At 57.5% G+C, this 22026-nt stretch overlaps 2 protein-coding genes across 7 annotated transcripts in view; one reads left to right on the top strand and one right to left on the bottom strand.

The window, feature by feature from the left end:
• WFS1 (wolframin ER transmembrane glycoprotein) overlaps positions 1 to 4840 on the top strand; it is a 29976-nt gene extending 25136 nt beyond the window's left edge. For all 5 annotated transcript variants that reach the window (XM_084971486.1, XM_084971489.1, XM_084971490.1 and 2 more), the window contains one exon: positions 2230 to 4840. In XM_084971486.1, coding sequence (XP_084827612.1) covers positions 2230 to 4038 — 1809 coding nt within the window. In that variant the 3' untranslated portion in view covers positions 4039 to 4840. The remainder of the gene's footprint in view (positions 1 to 2229) is intronic.
• Positions 4841 to 14980: 10140 nt separating this feature from the next.
• The window catches only part of PPP2R2C (protein phosphatase 2 regulatory subunit Bgamma), a 135122-nt gene continuing 128076 nt past the window's right edge, over positions 14981 to 22026 (bottom strand). For both annotated transcript variants that reach the window (XM_021100970.2, XM_021100969.2), the window contains exon 9: positions 14981 to 17720. In XM_021100970.2, the coding sequence (XP_020956629.1) occupies positions 17429 to 17720 (292 nt within the window). In that variant the 3' untranslated portion in view covers positions 14981 to 17428. The remainder of the gene's footprint in view (positions 17721 to 22026) is intronic.

The following is a 22026-nucleotide window of genomic DNA, read 5'->3' as shown; positions in this document are numbered from 1 at the left end:
CGGGAACTCCTCTACTCATTTTAAAAAATTTCCTTCCTGCTCAAAGAACAGCTCATTTTAATTTGTTCAGACTTTCGCCATAGAAAAGGTTTCTCATCTCACAGTTGGTGGGGCCCCAAGAAGGAGAGCTTGGGTAGAAGCCACAGGGGACAGAGTTGAGGCCTGAAGAGGAGGGAACTTCCTGGTCACAGTGGCCCAGGCGCCTCATTGTGCAGGCAGAAGCCGGCCCCTTTGGACTGCAGATTCTAGAAGCTTTGTTGTCTTTTAAAGGTCCTCTCAGCCATGTAATTGTGTGACCCCCATGGGCTAAAAAAAAAAAAAAAAAAAAAAAAAAAAATGTGAATGCTTTTGAGCTTTAGAACAGGACTTCAGATTCATTCCAAGGTGCCAGCTACTTGGGTACCTCCAGGCCAGCCCCTCCAAAACCAGTGGGCGCCAGCTGTGCTCAGAGGGCTCAGTGATGGGAACAGCAGCTCTGGGGCGCCTCTTGTCTGTCCGGCTGTTGGCGAGGCCCCGTCCACAGGGATTAGCCGAGAGGCCGCAGCTGACACGCTGGCTCTTCCATCGCTGTTGAATTTGAGCTGGCGGGTCTGGCTATGGGGCAAAGGGGCCCCTCGCAGAGAAGCTGGAACAGTTCTTTTTGCCGACGCTGGTTTGCTGCCCAGCAAGCGTCAGAAATCCCCACAAGGGTAACATCACGGCGTCCGATGTTCCCCAGGACCGTGTCCGGACGGGGTGGGCACCCCAGAGAAGTGGCCCCAGGGAGCTGGGGGAGCCCTTCGCTGGTGTATTCATTTGTTCGCTTTCTTGCTGATTCTAAATCAGAGCAAGTGAACTGTCAGACCCCTGAGAAGGGACGCGGCTCTTGGTACAAGGGCACGAGTGTCTGTAACTGTGCGCACACACGTTCTTAAACACTCCCGTTTTCTCTGGGGACCCGGCCCCTCTCATCTGAGACGTCAGGCTCCCGGTTGCTCCCCGGTGTCCCTGTCATCTTGATTGACAGCTGAGGCTCTCGGGCAAATGATGGCTACACTCCCGTGTTGTCACTTGGTTGTACCCTGCCAGGACCCCTGCTCCTCCCCAGTCCCCCTGTGGGCTGGGCAGACGGATCCTGTCCCCAGAACATAGACGGAGGCCTGGGAGCTGACGGGGCTTCCATCACCTGGCCCCTCAGATGGGCTCTGGGCGCGGCCAGGCTTCCCTGCCCCCTTGTGCGAGTGACCCCGATGGGGACGGCTCCCTGGGGTGGTCTGGCCCAGACCCCTGCCCTCCTCCAGACCACATGCGAGGGGACAGCCACTGTCCATGGCCACTGTCCCTCTTCACCCTCTCCAGCTTCTCTCTCGTCTGCCCTGAGCCCTGGAGGGGCGGATACCTCGGGGAGTCTGCACAGAGGTCCAGGCCAGCCTGGATGGCAGGACCCCCCCGCTCCAAGGCTGCTCCCCAACTTGCCTCCCTCACAGCCCCTCATCTGTCTTCCGTTGTGCCGCCCTTTGTACCCCATACAGACTTGGGGGGGTGGGAGGCTGCCTTCGAATGCGGCCATGGGGGTTGTGTGTCCTGAGCAGCCAGGTGTACAGGGGTCCGGGTGCAGGTGGCAGGTGTGGCTGGTGTTGGGCCTCCTGCCGCCCTGAAAACATCGCATTGGCCCCGTTGTAGCTGAACTGTCCTCCATTCATGTGGGCACCGAGCTCTCTGGTGTCCCTTCCGCTCCTGGGATGGTCAGAGCCCAGGGCAGGCTTGTAAAGCAGCCGTTCCTCTCCCCATGGGTGGGTGGGGGGGGTCGGGGGTGGCAGAGGCTGGGGAGGTGATGTCCTCACCACAGGGGTGGCTGAGACCAAGCCGCCCAGGGCTGACATCTCTGCAAGTACGAGACCCTGTGGGAGGGAAGGGGGCTGGGTGGCTCCTCCAGGCGCCCGGGGTCTCACAGGGGAGGCCAGCACCCATGAGTCTGGAAACCCTGGTGGAAGGTGGGCGGGATTGGGTGGCATCCGGGAAAGGTTCGTGGGGACCTCATGGAGCGTCACCACCTGGAGAAGTCGTCACGGGTGGGGCGGACCTCGCAGACCAAGGGCCCGGCCGTGGGAAACAGCAGGTGAATTGTTCGCTTTGCCCAGACCCCGGGCCGAGGCGGGCGCTGACCGGGAGCAGTGACACAGCAGGGGTCGGGGGTCCCGCCCTGGCCGGCCTCCAACGCCCCCCGTCTTTGTCTCCCCCTCCTCCCAGGTGGTCAAGTACCCCCTGCACGTGATCATAGAGCTGAAGGAGTACCTGATCGACGTGGCGTCCCGGGCGGGCCTGCACTGGCTGTCCACCCTGGTGCCCACCCACCACATCAACGCCCTGGTCTTCTTCTTCATCATCAGCAACCTCACCATCGACTTCTTCGCCGTCGTCGTGCCCCTGGTGGTCTTCTACCTGGCCTTCGTCTCCATGGTGATCTGCACCCTCAAGGTCTTCCAGGACAGCAAGGCCTGGGAGAGCTTCCGCGCGCTCACCAGCCTGCTCCTGCGCTTCGAGCCCAACCTGGACGTGGAGCAGGCCGAGGGCAACTTCAGCTGGAACCACCTGGAGCCCTACGTCCACTTCCTGCTGTCCGTCGTCTTCCTCATCTTCTCCTTCCCCGTCGCCAGCAAGGACTGCATCCCCTGCTCGGAGCTGGCCGTGGTGTCCGTCTTCTTCACCGTCACCAGCTACGTGAGCCTCAGCGCCTCGGCCGAGCCCTACACCCGGAGGGCCCTGGTGACCGAGGTGGCGGCCGGCCTGCTCTCCCTCCTGCCCACGCTGCCCGTGGACTGGCCGCTCCTGAAGCTCCTGGGCCAGACCTTCCTGGCGGTGCCCCTCGGCCCCCTCGTCGTCCTCAACGTCAGCCTCCCCTGCCTGCTCTACGTCCACCTGCTCTACGTCTTCTTCCGCCTGGCCCGGCTGCGGGACTTCAAGGGCACCTACTGCTACCTGGTCCCTTACCTGGTCTGCTTCATGTGGTGCGAGCTCTCCGTGGTGCTCCTGCTCGAGTCCAGCGGCCTGGGGCTGGTGCGCGCGTCCGTCGGCTACGTGCTCTTCCTCTTCGCCCTGCCCGTGCTGGCGGCCGGCCTGGCGCTGATGGGCGCGGTGCAGTTCGCCCGCTGGTTCGTGTCGCTGGAGCTCACCAAGATCGCGGTCACCACGGCCGTCTGCAGCATCCCGCTGCTGCTGCGCTGGTGGACCCGGGCCCGCTTCTCCGTGCTGGGCACAGTCCGCTCGCTGACGCGCAGCTCCGTGGTCAAGCTCATCCTGGTGTGGCTCTCGGCCATCGTGCTCTTCTGCTGGTTCTACGTGTACCGCTCGGAGGGCATGAAGGTGTACAACTCCACGCTGACCTGGCCGCAGTACGGCTTCCTGTGCGGCCCGCGGGCCTGGAAGGCCACCAACATGGCCCGCACCCAGATCCTGTGCAGCCACCTGGAGGGCCACAGGGTCACGTGGACCGGCCGCTTCAAGTACGTCCGCGTGACCGAGATTGACAACAGCGCCGAGGCGGCCATCAACATGCTCCCGTTCTTCGTGGGCGACTGGATGCGCTGCCTCTACGGCGAGCCCTACCCGTCGTGCAGCCCCGGCAACGCGTCCACGGCCGAGGAGGAGCTCTGCCGCCTCAAGCTCCTGGCCAAGCACCCCTGCCACATCAAGAAGTTCGACCGGTACAAGTTCGAGATCACCGTGGGCATGCCCTACAGCGGCGCCAACGGCTCCCGCAGCCCCGAGGAGGACGACGTCACCAAGGACATCGTGCTGCGGGCCAGCAGCGAGTTCAAGGACGTGCTGCTGCACCTGCGCCAGGGCAGCGTCATCGAGTTCAGCACCATCCTCGAGGGCCGCCTGGGCAGCAAGTGGCCCGTCTTCGAGCTCAAGGCCATCAGCTGCCTCAACTGCATGGCGCAGCTCTCGCCGGCCCGGCGGCACGTCAAGCTGGAGCGGGACTGGCGCAGCACCGCGCACGCCGCCGTCAAGTTCGCCTTCGACTTCTTCTTCTTCCCCTTCCTGTCCGCAGCCTGAGGATGCGTCCGGCCACCGCCGGTGCACGTGGCTGCCAGGACGTCCCCCATGTGGCCCCAGCCAGGCAATGCAACACTAACCCCTGTGCGTGCGTGTGTGTGTGTGTGTGTGTGTGCCTGCACATGTGTGCAAACGCAGGGCTTCGGAGACCCTTCGTCACCTGAGTCTGCGCACACCTCCATGGAGGGCTGGCTGCTTTAGCTCTGTCCTCCCTGAATGCCTAGCGAGGTTAGAAATTGCATGCGCAGCCTCCACCCGCAGTCCCACCTCTCCACGTGCAGCTGGAGCGCCAGGCCAGAGGGTTCCTGTGCCCAAAAAGCACTTTACCGAAGCTGTCCTCCCTCCCCCACTGCCTCCACGCACCCCCTGGCCCCTCATTTACTTCTTTTGGGTTTGTTTTTTTCAAGAACCAGTAGTGCTGCTGTGTAAACTCAACCATAGCATTTCTTATTTATTTGGTTGCTGCTAAGCCTTGACAGCTGTTTGCTGATCCTGGGGGCCTGCAGAGTGGCTCTGTCCCGTGACCAGCACCCCCGCGTGCCCCCCGCCCCCCGATTCTAAGATCAAAGGCCATGCCCGCAGAAGCCCTGAACCCTGTATCCCACAGCCTGCCCACCTCAAGGCTCTCCCACCTGGTGGGTGGTGTGACTTTGTGAGGGTCTCACCTGAATCCACTGGGATTAGGAATTAGCAGGAACCTGGGCATCCCTGCCCAGTGCTCAGAAAAGTTTGGCCACGTTCAATGCCAGAAAGCAGAAAGTCAAGGCCCTGAAGCAGCTGAAATAAAAACCTTTGAAGTCCACTCTCTGCTGTCCTTCTCTTTATTTAGGTGTCTTCTCTTGTACATGCGTGAGAATCAGTGGGGGTATATACTTGCATTATCTACAAGTGCAGTTTGAGTCACAGAGCAGAACTGGGAGCTCCCGTTGTGGCTCAGTGGGTTAAGAACATGACATGCATCCATGAGGATGCAGATCTGATCCCTGACCTCACTCGCTGGGTTAAGGATCTGGTGTTGCCGTGAGCTGCAGCACAGGTCACAGGTGCAGCTCAGATCTGGGGTTGCTTTGGCTGTGGCATGGGCCGGCAGCGGAAGCTCCCGTTCAAACCCAAGCCTGGGAACCTCCATAGGTCGCAGGTGCAGCCCTGAAAAGAAAAAAAAGCAAAAAAAACCACCAAAAACCCCACAAAGAGCAGAACTGATTCCTAGCGAGCCACCCAACACCATTAGTCCAGGGTCCCAGTGGTCGTGACATTGTGAGACTCAGATCACTACTGAGAAGGCACGTGGCCATTCGTGGTCCACAAGGTGCCAGCTCCTTCAACGTGTTTGTAAAGCCGTGTCCTGTATCAGCGATGGACAGTGATAATTCCATAGAATTAGCTTCAGAACTTGAACTCATATCCGGGATTGGGGGCACCCCCAGCAACCTTGGCACCCGCCCCGGGTGAGGGTGCCTGTCTGTCTGGAGCCCTCTGGTCTTGGTTTCCTTCTTGAGGTGGAAGACAGCCTGGCACCCACCTGGTGAGCAGCCCGTCCACCTCTTCACTGTAGGCAGGAAACCTGGACTCACTCACACGTTCTTTTGTGGTTTGGAGATGGTTCAGGGTGTTTGGAAGACGTCTCACCTCGGCAGGTGGCAGCTGTGTTTCCGCACCGTTAACTCTTTCCGTTTTGCCCTCCTGCTTGGTGCGGCTGCCTGCAGGCCGCCTGGGGGAGGAGCTCGGAAGGGCAGGGCCCCTCGCTACTGGAAGTGTGCTTCCCGGTTGCTGCCCGGGTAATGAGATGAGGTTAAAGTCAGCTCCCACCCACCTCCCTCTGATCTGGAGATTTGTGAAGCCATGAAATGCCTTCACAGTTCAGCTCTGCCTCCCAGATGCCACCCCCGGTTGTCCAGGGGGCAGGGAAGCGTCCTGGCTCCCTGAGTGAATGTGGTGACCCCTGACCCTGCGGGGGGCGGTACTGGGACCACCCTGACCACAGAAGAGGGAACGGGGTTGGGGAGGTGGTCACACACTGAATGGGAGTGACAGAGCCAGGATTAGACCCAGAGCTGCCCATGCCCTGTCCCCTGGGCCACCCCGCTGTGACTCGGCAGCAGAGCCACGCCTTCTCGGGGGTGGTGTGGCCTCACAGGTCCCAGGGTCCCATCTGTAAAATGGGAAGTTCCGGGCTGGGTCAGTGGTTTTCCAAATTACTTACCAATGAAACCCTTTTTTAAAAAACCGAATGTGGAGGTCTCGCCGTGGCGCAGTGGAAACAAATCCGACTAGGAACCATGAGGACACAGGTTTGATCCCTGGCCTCGCTCAGTGGGTTAAGGATCCAGTGTTGCCGTGAGCTGTGGTGTAGGGCAGCAGCTACAGCTCTGATTAGACCTCTAGCCTGGGAACCTCCATATGCGGCCCTAGAAAGACAAAAGATGAAAAAAACCCAAAAAACAAAAACCGAATGTAGTGCAGAACTCCACTGTCAAACTGGTCTCAGTGAGTTCAGGTGCAACAGACACAGCCAATGAGAACAGGAGGCCAGCCAGCTGCTCTCCCAGCTGTGTGACCTTGAGCAGGTCCATGCTTTCCAGGCCTCAGGTGCCTCTTCTGTAAATTGGGGCTGTAACAGGACCTGCCTGTTGGTTGTTTTTTGAATTAAACTAATTTTATTGTGGGGGGGGGAGGGCACAAGAGTATCAGGCACTAGTAAACACTCAGTAAACATTTGCGACTTTTTTTTTTTTTTTTTTGGTCACTTTGCCTTTTCTAGGGCCGCTCCCGCGGCATATGGAGGTTCCCAGGCTAGGGGTTGAATCGGAGTGGCAGCTGCCGGCCTGCACCAGAGCCACAGCAACGCTGGGATCTGAGCCACGTTGCAACCTACACCACAGCTCACGACAGCTCGGGATCCTCAACCCGCTGAGCGAGGCCAGGGCTCGAACCCGCAACCTCATGGTTCCTAGTCAGGTTCGTTAACCACTGCGCCACGACGGGAACTCCCATTTGTGACTCTTGTAGCCTGAGGTAAACATTCATGGAACCTCAGAGCAAATTCAGATCCTTAACAGGCCCTTACTCGACAAGTGGCCCTTCTCGCTTTTAAAAACTTAAACCTTTGCGAATATAACCAGGTTTAGCTGATTGAAACTGCTGGGAGTGACTTAATCCAAACAGGGGGCACGGTGTTGGGTGATGCTCTGTCTGACCGCCCCCCAACCAGGCCCCCAGGACACACAGCCCTATGTCACCGGTTCAGTTCCTCATGACTACGTGTCCAGAAAAGGCTGGCTAATACCTATGATTTCGCATCCAAAACACTCCTTGTTTAACTTAACTGATGAGCTTTGATTGCGTCCAGACAAATATTTATCGCCCAGTGATGCTGTGCAGATGCTGCAATTCCGCAGTTTGAGTCAAACGCCTGTCTCACCGTCAGGAAAATTCCAGGAGTCAGAGTCAGATGCGCCCTCCTGCCCTGGGACACAGGAAGTGCCATGGGGGCCCAGAGAGGGAGGAACGTCAGCCTGGGGGGGGGGGCGGGGTCCGGAAGGCTTCTGGGAGGGTGGGGGTGGTCCGTGTTGACAGCAAGGGGAGGGATTGGGTCTGGAGCGCTGGGAGGGAGACTTCCACCTCCAGCTTCGCCAGGGGCTTCCAGAGGCTAAGAGCCTGGGGTCCAAAGGCTGGAACTGAGCCTCTGTCCTGCAGGCAGCTGGAGCCCCTTTGGCTTAGAAGCCAGTCGCCTGGTAAAGTCAGGGCTGAGCTCTGGCCAGTGGGTCTGGGGGTCCCTTAAGGCACAGTGTGGGCGAGAGAAGAGACAGCGGAAAGGCCGTCCCCCTGCCCTGCTGACCTGGCCGCTGCAGCCCTTTGGTGCTAGAGACTGCTTCTTTGCACAGCTTCCATGGAGCCGTAAACAATAGAATGCCCTTGGCCCCTGGGGTCCGAGGATCCCCGGCCTGCCTGCACCTCCTTTCCTGTTGATGAACAGGCCACAGCCTGCCCGGCCCAGGAGCAGGTGGTAGGCGCAGGGAGGGATGTGCCGAGGTCAGACCACAGCGGGGAAAAGACTCCTGCTTCGGGGAGCCGACCCCGGCCCTCTGCAAGGCGGGAAGGGCCAAGGTCCCTGAGCACCACAGCGGGACTGGCGCCCCGTTGGCGTGAGGCCCTTGGGTGCTCGGAACCAGGGTCCATGACCCCGCCCCCCGACATTTCACATGTGAGAATCGTTCAAAGGTCACGTTTATTTAGTGCGGACTTGCCCCACGTCACAGGACCCGGAGGAGGCCAAGCTGGGAGGCCAAACTGGGGTGGAACCGAGTCTGTCCCTTTTGCAGAGCCTCGAAGAAACCACCCTTCTCCTGGGGCCTAAAATCCCTTTTCGGGACACTGCCCAGCGGGGCCGCCCCCGGACCTGCCCTGCAGAGGCAGCCAGCTGTCCACACCCGGCCTTCATCCTCTGGGGCGGGGAGGGGGGAGCAGGAGCTCTCTCCATGCTTCCTGAAGCCATCATAGCATTTGTGCTGCTCCTGGAAGACCCGGAGGCTGGAGAGGGGTTGGCACCAGAGTTTTCCCACGCAGGGCGGTGAGACCCGCTTCTGAGCTCCCCCCAGGGGGATTCTGTCATGGACCCTGCACTGTCCCTCTTCTGGGCGGACAGAGAGCAGACTCAGAAAGCCTGCCCTCGCCTTGTGGGCAGGCTGCTAAGGACCAGTTCTTCAATGCTCAACAATTCAAATGCTCTTTTCTGTGGTTTTTTTGGTTTGTTTTTTGCTTTTTGGCTTTTTTTACCCAATTCCATTCCTATATTCAGATCATACGTCATGTACCTTCAAAGCTCAGACTTCTGCAGAGGCCTATTTCAAAGTTGCCCACCAAGCCCGAGCGTGTCTTTCTTGAACCGAATCCTTTAACCATCCCACTCGCAACCTGCACGTCCGGGCGTCAGGGTTAAATCCACAGCAGCTCCCTGCGCACGTGCAAACCTCTGGACCAAGCCCTGGGTGCACCGCCAACGGCGGGTCTCCGCGGGGACCAGTGCTGCTTTGTCCTCGTGCTGTGCTCTTCTCGGGTCCGGGGGCTGCAGCCGTGAACGGAACAGGTGGAATCATTTCCATTTTGAAGTTGCGGGAGGCAGAACAATGGCCCCAGAGGTGCCCATGTGCTGATCCCCTAGACAAGGCAACGGGGACTTTGCAGGTGGGTTAAGGGTTTTGCAGGGAGAGATATTTTGGATTATCCCATAGGCCCAATGTAATCACAAGGGTCCTTAGGAGTTCCCATCGTGGCGCAGTGGAAATGAATCCAACTAGGAACCATGAGGCTGCGGGTTTGATCCCTGGCCTCGCTCAGTGGGTTAAGGATCTGGCGTTGCCGTGAGCTGCGGTGTAGGTCGCAGACGAGGCTCAGATCTGGCGTGGCTGTGGCTGTGGCGTAGGCCAGCAGCTGTAGCTCTGATGTTAGACCCCTAGCCTGGGAACCTCCATATGCCGCAGGTGCAGCCCTAAAAAGACAAAGACAAACAAACGAAACAAACAAGGGTCCTTAGAAGAGAGGCAGGAGGGTAGGGTCAGAGAGAGTGAGGATGGAGGAAGAAGCCAGGGAATTCAGGCACCTCTAGAAACTGGAAAAGGCCAGGGATGGATTCTCCCTTAAAGCCCTGCCTGGGCGTTTTCACCTTGACCTTGGCTCAGTGAGACCCGTCTCAGAGCCTGACCTCCAGAACAGCAAGATGATCCATTGTACTGCTTTGGGTCACTAAGTTTGTGGTAATGTGTTACAGCGGCCACAGGAAACTCATACAGAGATGAAATGGGGCCAGATAGGGTTCTTGACCAGCTCACATGGCCTAGTTTTTGTTTTTGCTTTTGTTTTTGCCTCATCTGCGTCATATGAAAGTTCCCAGGCCAGGGATCGGATCTGGGCTGCAGCTGCAGCAACACCAGATCTTTAACCCACTGTGCCACAGCAGGAACTCCTATACAGCCTAGGCTTGACGGAGTTGGGACTCAAGCCACTCTGCTGACCCCCTGCCTGGCCGGTTCCTCCCAGCTCTGTAATAATTTGAAGTCCTTTCTCCGTAGCCGAAACCGAAGGACACGTTTATGGTAGTGCTGAGCAAGGAGGAGAGGGGCCCTCCTGGGACACGGGCTCGGAGAGATCAGCGTTGTGACAAGTGCCCTTGACAGGTGGAAATTCCCACAGGTCTCAAACCCTTTCTGCAAATGGGGGCAGAAGTGGGGTATAGATTACATATGAAATGAAAGGACGAAAAAATGAAACATACACAGTTGTTACTTTATTTTTTCATTTATTATTATTATTATTAGTCTTTTTAGGGCTGCAGCTGCGGCATATGGAAGTTTCAGGCTAGGGGTCGAATCAGAGCTATAGCTGCCAGGCTACACCACAGCCACAGCAACACAGGATCCGAGCCGCGTCCTGCTGACCTACACCACAGCTCATGGCAATGCCACATCCTTAACCCACTGAGCAAGGCCAGGGATTGAACCTGCATCCTCATGGATACTAGTCGGGTTCTTAACCCATGATGGATGGGAGCTAAGCCAAGATGGGAACTACAGCTGTTGCTCTTAGAAAAGAGCAAAAACAATAGGATTGCCTTAAAAGGCAATGTTTTTATAATAAAATATCAGGACAAAACTACCCCGCAGTCTTTACCTATTTCAACTCCCTCGTCTCTGCCTGTTATCCTTAGAAGTGGGGGGTTTTGTTGCGTTTGGTTTTGCCAAAAGTCCCCCGCTTCCCACTCAGTCTCCTTAAGGGTCCCTGCCCTCAGTAGGGGGTCCGAAGTCCCCACCCAAACAGAGCACTTGACACCCACAGGACCGAGCACCACTCGGAGGCTTGCCGCTCTCGGGCTAAAGCTGGGTCTGTGTGGGAGCTCCCTCCCCCCACCTGTGTCCTCACCTCCCCTGCAGCCTCCCCTGCACCTGCCCTCAGGCTGCACCTGCACACCCAGGACCTCGGCCCTGGCTGCCCCTCCTCCCGAGTGTCCACTCCTCTCTAGAACCTGCCTCCCCGCCGCCTTCGCTGTCACTGGGTCATCATTTCATAACCCAAATGTAAGGGGCACGCTGCGGGGGCACAGATCCAGTCATCCTCAGCACGGCCCACTGGCGGCTCACGGAGTGGACTCTGGCTGCCTCCGACAGAAAAGTCTTTCTGGGGAGTTCCCGTCATGGCTCAGGGAAATGAACCCAACTGATATCCGTGAGGACGTAGGTTCGATCTCTCGCCTCCCTCAGTGGGTTAAGGAGCCGGCGTGGCCATGAGCTGTGGTGCAGGTCACAGACATGGCCCAGATCCTGCGTTGCTGTGGCTGTGGTGTAGGCTGGCAGCTGCAGCTCTGATTCGACCTCTAGCCCAGGAAGTTCCACGTGCCAAGAGTGCGGCCCTAAAAAAAAAGAAAAGAAAAGAAAAAGTCTTTTTGGAAGGCAGAAGCCAGGGCTTCTCTGGAGGGTGCTTAGGCACAGCATGGGAAAGAACCAGCGCTGCTCTTTTTTCTGTCTTCATCCCCCGCAGGCGTCCTTCTCCGGCCCTGACCTTGGGCTGGACCTCTGGCTCCCCAAGAACAGCCCTGGTTCCCAGCCTCCTCTGCCATGTGCCTGATTCCCAGCTGCTGGGAGTAACTGGAGGGGATACAACATTCTTCTCCCGGCCTGAGAGCCGGGGAGAGGTGGGGGTGGCCTCGCTCGGGTCACGCACCGACCTCATGACACTTGGACTGACACGGCACCCGGTCTGCATGCGAGAGGGAGCGGAGATATCTCTCAAACCCGTTCAGGACCCAGTTACCAGTAGCAGGAAAGTGGCTGCTGGTGATGAACGGGGTCCTGCCCTCCCAGCCTGCGTGGCTGCAGCAAATCTGGTTCTGGCCCAGGGTGTCAGGGGGCCCGGGGAGGCACACAGACCCCAGACCATCCTCGGTGGCGGCGGCAGGGGTCCCAGTGAGCCTGCAGCAAACCCTCCCCCTCCCCACCCTCCCCCTCCATCCCCCACTCCTCCTCAAGCCCCTTCCCTCTCAGCGTGGACACGGGCTGCCTCTGTTCCCCCCAGGGACAGGCCCCAGGGTTGGTCAAGACTCCAAGACTTCACTGAAAGTGGGTCACCGGAGGCGGGTAAAGCAATGAGGGCATCAAACCGGCTTCCAGGCTCTGTGCTGACCACTTAGGCAATGATTTTCTCGTGTTTTTGTTTTTGTTTTGTTTATTTAGGGCCGCACCTGCGGCATATGGAGGTTCCCAGGCTAGGGGTGGAATGGAAGCTACAGCTGCTGGCCTCCGCCACTGCCGCAGCCACACAGGATCCAAGCTGTGTCTGGAATCTACATCCCAGCTCACAGCAAAGCCGGATCCTTAACCCATTGAACGAGGCCAGGGATCAAACCCTAGCTGGGTCTGTGACCCGCTGAGACACAGAGGGAACACCCGGACTTTCTTGTTTAATCACCACCTCGCCACAAGGGAGGTACCATCACTCCGCACACTTTGCAGATGAGAAAACTGAGGCTCAGCCAGGGTGGGTCACGTCCCCAAGATCCACAGCTGCCATCGAAGCCAGGCTTCGACTCTGCCCTGAGCCACTTAGCCTCTGTGCTACTTACACCGTGGGCGCTCCGAAAACACTTGTTGAACAGAGCAGTGAGTGATGAAGCACATTTGCAAAGGCAAATGGTGAAGTTAGCTTTCCTTTGACATGTCTATAAATAATGCAGTCAGGCACACGCTCTCCCAGGCATCACACGTGTGCAAAACGAATGTCACGGCCCCAAACAGCTCTGTTTGGCGTGTGTGGACATCTTTTTTGCAGCATTTTAATAACGGATTCCTTCCCATGTTTATTTTTAACTTTGGTCCCCCTAACAGTCCCGCCTCAGGTGGATTTGCAGCCCCTCTCTGAAATTCATCCTGTCATTTGACTGTGTGGGCCCAGGCAGAACTCTGACAGCTTTCAGGTAGAGACAATGGGGCTTTGTTTTTTTCAAAAAGGACAGGGCTGCTTGAAATGAATCACTGGAGACTCGGGCAATTATTTTGAGCTCGCAAAGCTTCTCGGTTGCTAGGAAACCACCCCTGGAAACTGGTGCGCCTTTGTGAAAGTTCTCATCAAATGGCTGAACTTCTGCAGGCCCTGACCCAGCTCCAACGTTCATTCCCGGCAGAGAAGGAGCAGGACTGGGGGCCTGGAAACAGCCCTCCGGAGGCGGAGAGCCCAGGACCCGGTTTGGGGACATGCTGCCTGGGGGGCGATCCTGCCTCCAGCACTCAACAGTTGTGGCCTTGGGTAAGGCACCCCCGTCTTTGTGACTGGGTGTCCATCTTTATAAAATGAGGAAACCACAGCATCCGCCTTTACGGGGACTGGTGAAACGAGCCGATGCACGCAAACTCTTCGCGGGGCGCCAAGGTGTCAGCTGTTCATGCGTTAATGACACAGCGTGTGCAGGGTAGGAATGCTGACAGGGCAGCTGGGCACATCAGCAAATGGCCCGAACTCCAAGCCCAGGCTCAAGGACATTGCCCCATGGGGGTCAGGAGCCTCAGAGCCTCAGGGCTCAGGGAAGACGGGGAGACCGCTGTGCCTTCATCTGAGTAGAGGATGGTCAGTAGCTGGGAGAGGTCTGGGGAGGGGAGCAGAGTATGAACCTATTTCCTGCTGCTCCTGGAGGGGTCGCCCTGTGGCCTGCTCATAGCTCAACGCAGGGCCTGGCATGAAGGGCAGCTGCCCACAGGTCCCTGGCCCTCTAGGAGCCCCACTGACCCCTCTGCCATCATCTGGCTGCCAGCCCCTGGGCATTGCCCAAAGCTCCCAGCAGGGCCCCACCCTGGCCACCCTCAAGAAAGGCAACGTGCAAGACATGGAAGCAACCTAAATGTCCATCAACGGAAGAATGGATAAAGAAGCTGTGGTACATCTATACGAGGGAATACTACTCAGCCGTAAAAAGAAGGAAGTGATGCCCTTTACAGCAAACGGGTGGATCTAGAGAGGATCGCACTAAGTGAACTGAGTCAGAGGACACATACCACACGAGATCACTAATATGTGGCAGCTGATAAAGAATGATACAAAAGCCTTATTCACGAAATGGGAACAGACTCATAGATTTGAGTAACCAGGGAGTTCCCGTCGTGGCGCAGTGGTTAACGAATCTGACTAGGAACCCTGAGATTGCGGGTTCGATCCCTGGCCTTGCTCAGTGGGTTAAGAATCCGGCGTTGCTGTGAGCTGTGGTGTAGGTTGCAGATGCGGCTCGGATCCTGCGTTGCTGTGGCTCTGATATAGGCTGGTGGCTACAGCTCTGATGAGACCCCTAGTCTGGGAACCTCCATATCCCCCGGGAAAAAGACAAAAAAAAAAAAAAAAGATTTGAGTAAGCACACTGACGCTTACCAAAGGGAAGTGTTGGGGGCTGAAATGGGAGCTTGGGATTGACATAAACACACTACTGTACGGAACCTGCGGAAGTAAGAAGGACCTGCTGCGGAGCAGAGGGAGATCTGCTTGATGCTTCCCGCTCAGCTACGTGGGAAAGGCGTCTGAAAGGAATGGACGGATATATAACGGACTCGCTTTGCTGCACACCTGAACATTTGGAAATGACAGCGGGCTCTGCTCCGGTGCTGCGAAACCAAACCAAACCACTGCCATTTACTGCGGGCTTATGGGCCAGGCGTCGTGCTTTGCAGGCCTTCACCAGTTTAATCTCCGCCCCCCCCCCCCCCCCCCCGCCAAGAGGGGGCTCTCATCATCAGCTGCACCTCCTCGGTGATAAAATCAGACCTGGGAAAGGTTACGAGCCAGGGGCAGGAAAGCCTGGAGGTGACCCCCGTTGCCCACGGATACATCCACCCCCTTCCTGAGGGGACCCTTGGCCACGGGGGTGGGGGCGGGGGGGGGGGTTCATTAAAAACCAGCCGCCTGCCGAGCCTCCTTTCCGATGTAACGTTTGTTATTTTATTGGAAAAAGCTGGTATTAACATATTTATAATCTTATTCAACAGTTGGATAGTTTGTGAGACACCAAAGAAAACAAGAACGCACCTATGAATTAGAGTCCAAGCCGGTCAGGCCAGTCTATTCCACAAGGTCTCCAAAGCCACCAAGCGCCCGAACCTCAGCGCGTATGGAAATAAAAACAAAAACAACCCACTGACGAGGTGGATGCCCGTCCATTCAAAAAGAGCAGAAAATTGAAACAGTAAGGAAGCAAAGTTTGTGACGATTTTACTGGCCCTTCTGCCTTGGCTAGCCCCTCCCCCCTCAACGCCTTTTTTTTCAACGCGTATTTTATTCACAATTTGCTCTGGACAGTCTTCTTTTCCAGGGATTCAAAGACGTGTTTCCTTGCTTCTTCTAAGATCCTTTTTTTTTCTTTTTTGGTTTGGTATCCAAAGTTTAAAACAGAGTAAGGAATCAGGACCTGGGGTAAGACCTCCTTTTGAATACAGTGTAAGATTTGCACTTTGTAGAGATAGTGCGCTCTTTAAATCTCTGATCGGACAGCAACCTCGAAGAGCAAATGCAAATTTCCCCACTGCATGTGAACCACAAAGGGAAGCGGGTCTCGCCAAATATCCGAGTAATTGTGTAAGGCCCTCAGAGCTGGATTTTGGCTTCGAGAAGATTTCTATACAATGTACCACATCCTTGAAACTCTTTACAAAGGGGAGAAAAAGGATTCTGATCCTGTGATTAATTGCAATTAGAATAGATATGTACATATAATACTGTCCAGGTCACCTGGATTTTACAGTGATATATAAACAAACATTCTTCATTCACGTTGATTTTAAAAAAAAACAACAATGGACCCATTTCCTTGCGTAATTATGGTATGGCCGGAAGTGAGTGCACATGTGTTTTGTGCTTTCACACACAAAAAAGGACACTGTTATCCGTTGAGAAAAATCTCGGGTTGGGTCTATTTCCTGGGTTAGGTCACATCTTGTGAAAAAAAAAAAATGTTGGATTCGGTTGGGCCTCTGCACTCTGCTTTCTGAATCAAAATGCAAGCCCCATGGGTTCTGCTGCCTTCCAAGGGCAAAGACATGTGGGCGTGGCTGGCACATGGGCGGATCTGGTCCTGACAGAGCCAGAGGAACTGTCCTGGAAAGACCGCGTTCTCTGTGGCCCTCGGGGAAGTGTCCTTGGAGACCGTGGGTCCTTAAAGAAAATGTATCCTAAAATGCTCGTAACATGCAAATTTCTTTTGGAGGCAGTTCAGTGCTCGTGGGAAAGGCGCTGGGGGACAGTCGTGGGGTGGAGTTCCTTAGCCAACAGGCGAGGAGCAACCGGGGTCTTCTCCATTCTGCATCTCCGTTCTCCCCGGACCCGCGTCATGGCTCACCTGCTGTAAGATGAAGAGATGGTTCTAGAACCTTCCAGGCCAGCATGCTGCTTTAACATGAGCCACCAACGCGGTGTGTTGGGAAGCGCCTTGTGGGGGGAGGGGGCCGAATGAGATTCCTGACTCCCCCACCTCGGCTGGTGCACACCTTGGGCCTCAGTTTCCCTACGTGTACAGTGGGAAGATGAGTCATCCACCTTTAATCCCTAGCACCTGGCACAGAGCCTGGCGCCTGGTGAGCAGTTGGCGCTTATGGAGGAAATGAATGGCACCCACTTCTTAAGGTCATGATGAAGATTCAGAAAGATCACGAAGGGAGCAGTGCACATTCCCCCGAGGTGCCCATGATGAGGGCTGCAGGATGACAGGAGAGCCGGCAGAGCAGCCGGAGGGAGGGCAGCACGCCTGGCACGCGGCAGAAGAGTGGTCAGATGGTGAAGATAACAGGCACACACATGGTTCGATGCCACCCCCTTCCTCTCAGGAAACTGTAAGGGACCTGGGATATTGAAAGACATTAAAATAACCTAAAAGAGGAGCTTGCGAATTCTTAGCATGAATCCACGATCCAAAAAGCAAAACGGCACGAACCTCAGCTCTGAGACAGTGGCAATGGCTCCATTTTTCATCAAAAGAATCCCTGGCTGGCTTGTTTGAGCTTCATTACCTGTCCCCGGAGCCCTGATCTGGGGCCAGCGAGGCGCGCGCGAGAAACGGCTCCGGCGGCTCCTGCATCCCCAGAAAGCAACCGCTGGAGGGAAAAAGGAACGCGCAGACGCCACAATCCGAATAAGGTGGGGGAGACTGCACGCGGTTAAAGTACAGGATGAAAGAACTGAACTTCAAGGCCGACCGTCACGTCGGTCACGATGACTCCGAGCCGCGAACATTCTTTTTCCTGTTTTCGAAGAGATCAGCGCCCCCGCCAAAGCGGTCGGGCCTGGGGATGCTGCAGGGACGGCCCAGCGCCCCCTGGTGGCCGCTCCGCGAGTGGCCGTTGGACCGTCGGGCGGGGACCGCCGCGCGGGGCGCCTAGTGCATGTCGGAGTTCACCTTGTCCTGGAAGATGTACAGGTTGTTGGTGGCCGCGATGGCGATGATGTTCTCGGCCGGGTGCCAGGCCGTGTGCAGGATCTTCTTGGTGAAGTCCAGGCTGTCCACGCTGATGTCGTCCCGGCGCCGCTTGCCGCCCACGCACACGCGCCGCGGCTTGAGCACCGCCCGGGGTTTGCTGCTCTCCCGGGACGCCTCCAGGGTCACGTCCCGCTTGGTGTTGCGGTCAAACATGCGGAAGAAGTTGTTGTAGGCCCCGGTCATGATGACGCTGGCGGGAGGAGGAGAGGCATGAAGGTGGGGCCGGGGAAGAAAGACGCCCGCCCCTCCTCCGCCGGCGACCTGCAGGGCCATCGCCCCAGGACGGAGCCCGCGGGAGCAGGTGGGGACACCCCTGCCCCCCCACCCCCCTCACCTTTCCCTGGGGGTCCTTTGTCCTCCCTCACCTCTCCGGTCACAGACTTAGGGCCGGGAGCCGAGACCCTTTTACTCCTCTGCCCCAAACACCATAAAAACGTTCTCTTGTACTTTGCCCTGTAGTCCAGGGGTGACAGCCTCGACTTTGACTGAGACTAGGCAACAGGTGACACTGGGCTATAAACGTTGTGCTGACAAAGGGTGGGCCTCTGGCAGGGACCCAGGACCTTCTCTGTTGTCTGAGTTGTTGAGTGACTTAATGAAAACTTCGCACACCATCGATGGGCAAGTGTTTATAGACGTCCCCGTCCTGCCAAAGAGCCTTTTACATGTGTCTCTCCCCTCCCCACCTCCCCAAAGGAGAAGGGATTCCCGTTGGACCAGAGAAAGGATGTCATTCTGCATAGTAAGAGCTGGGAGAGAAAGAATGGCAGCTACACAGGCCTGGGCGCAGGGAAGGGGTCTGGGGTTTGGGAGCCGCTGGGGGCAGGGCGCACAAAATCACGGGGGAGGGGGCATGGATTCCAGGAGGGGTAAGGAAGTGGTCCCCTTCAATGTTGTTGGGGAGAAGTACAGGCAGATTGGAGTCCCTCCTCCCTTTCGGAGATCAGCTGTGCTTCGTGCTGCTATCACGGCTCCAAGATAAGCCACAAGGACGCCTGGGTTTATAAGGGGTACACACACGAGCCAGGTCTCCAGGGTCACCCAGGTTGCAGGGCTAATCCCGTGCGGAGGAGTGGGAGATGCGCCAGGGCAGGCTGGCTGTCCTATTGGGCACTGGGCTCTGCAGGGTCTGATGCCCAGCGTCCCCCGATGATGCTGAGTCACAAGCCAAAGTGACACCTGTCCTCGTAAACACGTTTCCTTCTCGTGGGAGAACGGGGGCTGATCAACTGACACCAGGAGTGTATCGGCTGGTACCTGAGGCCGGGCAGTAACATATCTATGGGAGACCAGGGGAAGCCCACCTCCCAGGGCCACCTGAGAATGACAACTCGTGATTACAAGCCACCTGTCACCTCGCCTATGGACCCTCTCTTACTGTTGGTCCCTTCTCGACGGTGATGGCCCAGATGTGGGCTGGGGAGGCCTGTCTGCTGCCTGGCCCCTGAAACTGCTCAAGGCGGGGCGTCTCCCCGGCAGAGGGCAGCGACGGAGTGACGTCTGTCTCTTACGGTGACAGAGCACACTGGCTCCTTTCTCATGGAAAAGTCTGCTGCTCCAAGTTCTGGTCCTCCACAGAAAGGACCTTTTATCAGCTCGGGGTCTGGCAAGTCTGGGTCAGGAACTCCCTTTGGGTCCCAGCCCGCGAGCAGCTCCCTGCCCAGGCTGTGCGGTTTCTAGAGACAGCTGAGTGCCCATGAGGCCAGCCTTCCGCCAGAGCCACGGTCTGCAGTGTCAGTGCCTGGTGCCACCTGTCCTTGACACCCAGACTTTCTCTGCCTTGTCGTCAGAGATCAGTGGGTGGGGGGTTGGGGGTAATGAGGACGGCACGCCCCCTGCTTGAAGTGGCTTTTCCATCAGTGTTCGGGGTCCTCCAGGCAGAAGGGCGCCAGGCTCACCTGGGCCCCAGCAGGGGGCAGAGGGCATAGGCCAACTGGGCAACTGGAGAAGAGCTCCAGAGAAAGGCGGTTGGCCAAGGTTCTGGAAGGTTATAAGGGAACACAGGAAGTGCTGTGCCCTGGGGCCGGTACATTTGGAGGTTTTTTTTTTTTTTTGGTCTTTTTAGGGACGCGCCCGTGACATATGGAGGTTCCCAGGCTAGAGGTGGAATCAGAGCTACAGCTGCAGGCCTACACCACAGCTCACAGCGATGCCGGATCCTTAACCCATGGAGCGAGGTCAGGGATCGAACCCACATGCTCATGGATCCTAGTCAGGTTTGTTACTGCTGAGCCACAAAGGGAACTCCCATTTGGAGATTTCTGATACCATCTCGCAGGCCTGAGGGGTGGTGGGAGGGGTCACAGGAGACAGAGAGAGAGAGAGAGATGGAGACAGAAAGACAGAGAGGTAGAGAGAGAGAACAGAGCAGAGGGGCTGGCTGAAGGGACCTGCCCCAAAGACCACAGGGAACAGAGGAATAAGTGCCCCCCCGCTCCTAACCTCAGATAGCCTTCTAGAGCCCCCCTCAAACCCGGCCAGAAGCCAGCAGGCATGGAGGCCTGTGATGCAGTCCAGGGGGTCAGCCCCGGGCACAGTCTGTGCTGAGGAGGGTGGAGGCGGGAGCTGGAGGGACACGTGGGGACACTTCCCAGCGCTAAGCACCCGCAGGCCAGGGTCCACCTGTGCCTCAGGCTCCTCGCCAGGTGGGGACTCCCAGGGCAGGTGTGTCTGATCTGAGTCCCCAGGGCCTGGCTCGACCTCCTAGGGGGTGAAGACTCCGGGAATGGAAAGACAGCCCTCGGCAGCCGCTAAACAGAGCAGACCAAGCAGGGCCCCCCATGCCCACCCCCCAACCCCCGTCCCCCCATCAAAGTTTTGTAAATCAAATAGGCTGAAGGACCAGAAGCTTCTCTCGTTCACCGTCAGACCTGCAGGTTCAGAAGGTGCTGCCCCCGGGAGGTGCTCACTGAGTGCCTGCTGACTGAATGAATGGTTCCTACAGACGAATTTTTTTTTTTCTTTTTTAGGACCACACCTGCAGCCTATGGAGGTGCCCAGGCTAGGGGTCAAGTTGGAGCTGCAGCTGCCGGCCTACACCACAGCTCATGGCAACGCCGGATCCTTAACCCACTGAGCAAGGCTTGGGATCGAACTCGCAACCTCATGGTTCCTAGTTGGATTTGTTTTTGCGGCACCATGACGAGAACTCTGAATGAATGAAAGGACGAATGGCGGGGAAGGGTCACCCAGAGCCCAGCCACTGTCAGAAGTCTTAGAAGGACATGAGATGACCTGCCCAGCAGCCCCTTAAACAGGGACAGGGGACAGACCAGAGGGGAGGGGAGGGGTCTCTGAAGCCAGCTGGGGGAGCAGTGGGGGTGGCCCAGGGTGGGGTAGGGGGGAGTAAATGGTTCTGCCTTTTAAAAGATTTGTCTAATCCCTGGAGATGAAGGGAGGGTGGGTGGAGAATTCGAGTGTGCTTTCTGCTTCTATTCTTTTCTGCTCTAAAATCTTAATTGGTGTGAAGAGACCTGCGTGTTGCTGAGACAATGAAATGATGCATCCGCCCACCGGGCGAAAGGAGCCCGCCTGCGCAGCCAGTGGGGGGGCGAGTGCCTTCCGCTCCCCCCTCTTCCCAGAGAAGCCCCTCTTCTCTCCTCAGACATCAGCGCATTCTGGGGACAGCTGGGTTGGCTCTGACGTCCCCTAAATTGTGACCCCTGAGGCTTCTGGACCCCGTGAGCCCCCAGCATGGGAGCAGGGAGTGGTGGAGCCTGAAGATGCCCAGAAGCAGAGCAGATCTGGCATCTAAAAGTCACTGACGCCCAATGCCCTAGGCTGCCATGTGTGCCAGCAGCTGCCTCTCAGGGGTCCAGGCACAAGACCCTCGGCCAGGTCCGCACCGGCAGCAGCTACACCTGACCCAGCGGCTCAGCCAGCGGTGTGAGGCCCATGTTCAGGCCAGAGGACAGGGAGGAGGGCTGGGTGAAGTCGGCGCCTCGGAGAGGCTGGGGGTGGGGGAGAGAGGGGCCACCCTGCCACCCAGCGCCAAAGTATCCCAAGGCCAGGGGATGGGGTGGGAGGTGCAGGGGGCTGCAGGCACCTTGGCTGTGATGGCTGGCTGCTAAGGAGGTGACACAGGGGGCCGGCTCTCCTGGGTCGGCATGCCTCGGTGCTGTCTCCGGAGGCAGAAGGGCTGTGAGCACGGGGTGGTGGGGGGCGGGGTGTGGCAGTGACCCAGGGCATGAGGGGCCCCGCACTGGAGTTTCCGTGTGCAAGGGAGCCTGCGGGGGCGCGGGAAAGGCGGGAGCCCCCACCCAGGCAGTGCCCTCTCCCAGGTGAGCGAGGAGGTAGAGGCGGGGAGGACTGGGGGGTGGGCTGGGGAGCAGGGAGAGTAGTTGCAAAGGGCACAGGAGGGAGGGTGAGGCAGGCGAGGTGGGAGTGTGTGTGTGTGTGTGTGTGTGAGCGTGTGTGTGCACGCACGCACGCGCCCTGCAGAGGCGATGCTCAGGCCTCAGGGTCACCCCCCAGGATGAAGTCTGAGCTCTCCACCC

This window comes from Sus scrofa, chromosome 8 (assembly GCF_054392235.1).
Source record: "Sus scrofa isolate SSC_HxYL_T2T_F1_AM1 chromosome 8, Sscrofa_HxYL_maternal_Yorkshire_Landrace_v2.0, whole genome shotgun sequence".
Classification (NCBI taxonomy): Eukaryota; Metazoa; Chordata; class Mammalia; order Artiodactyla; family Suidae; genus Sus; species Sus scrofa.
Note: the sequence above shows the minus strand (reverse complement) of the source record. Positions and strands in the feature narration are given on the sequence as shown.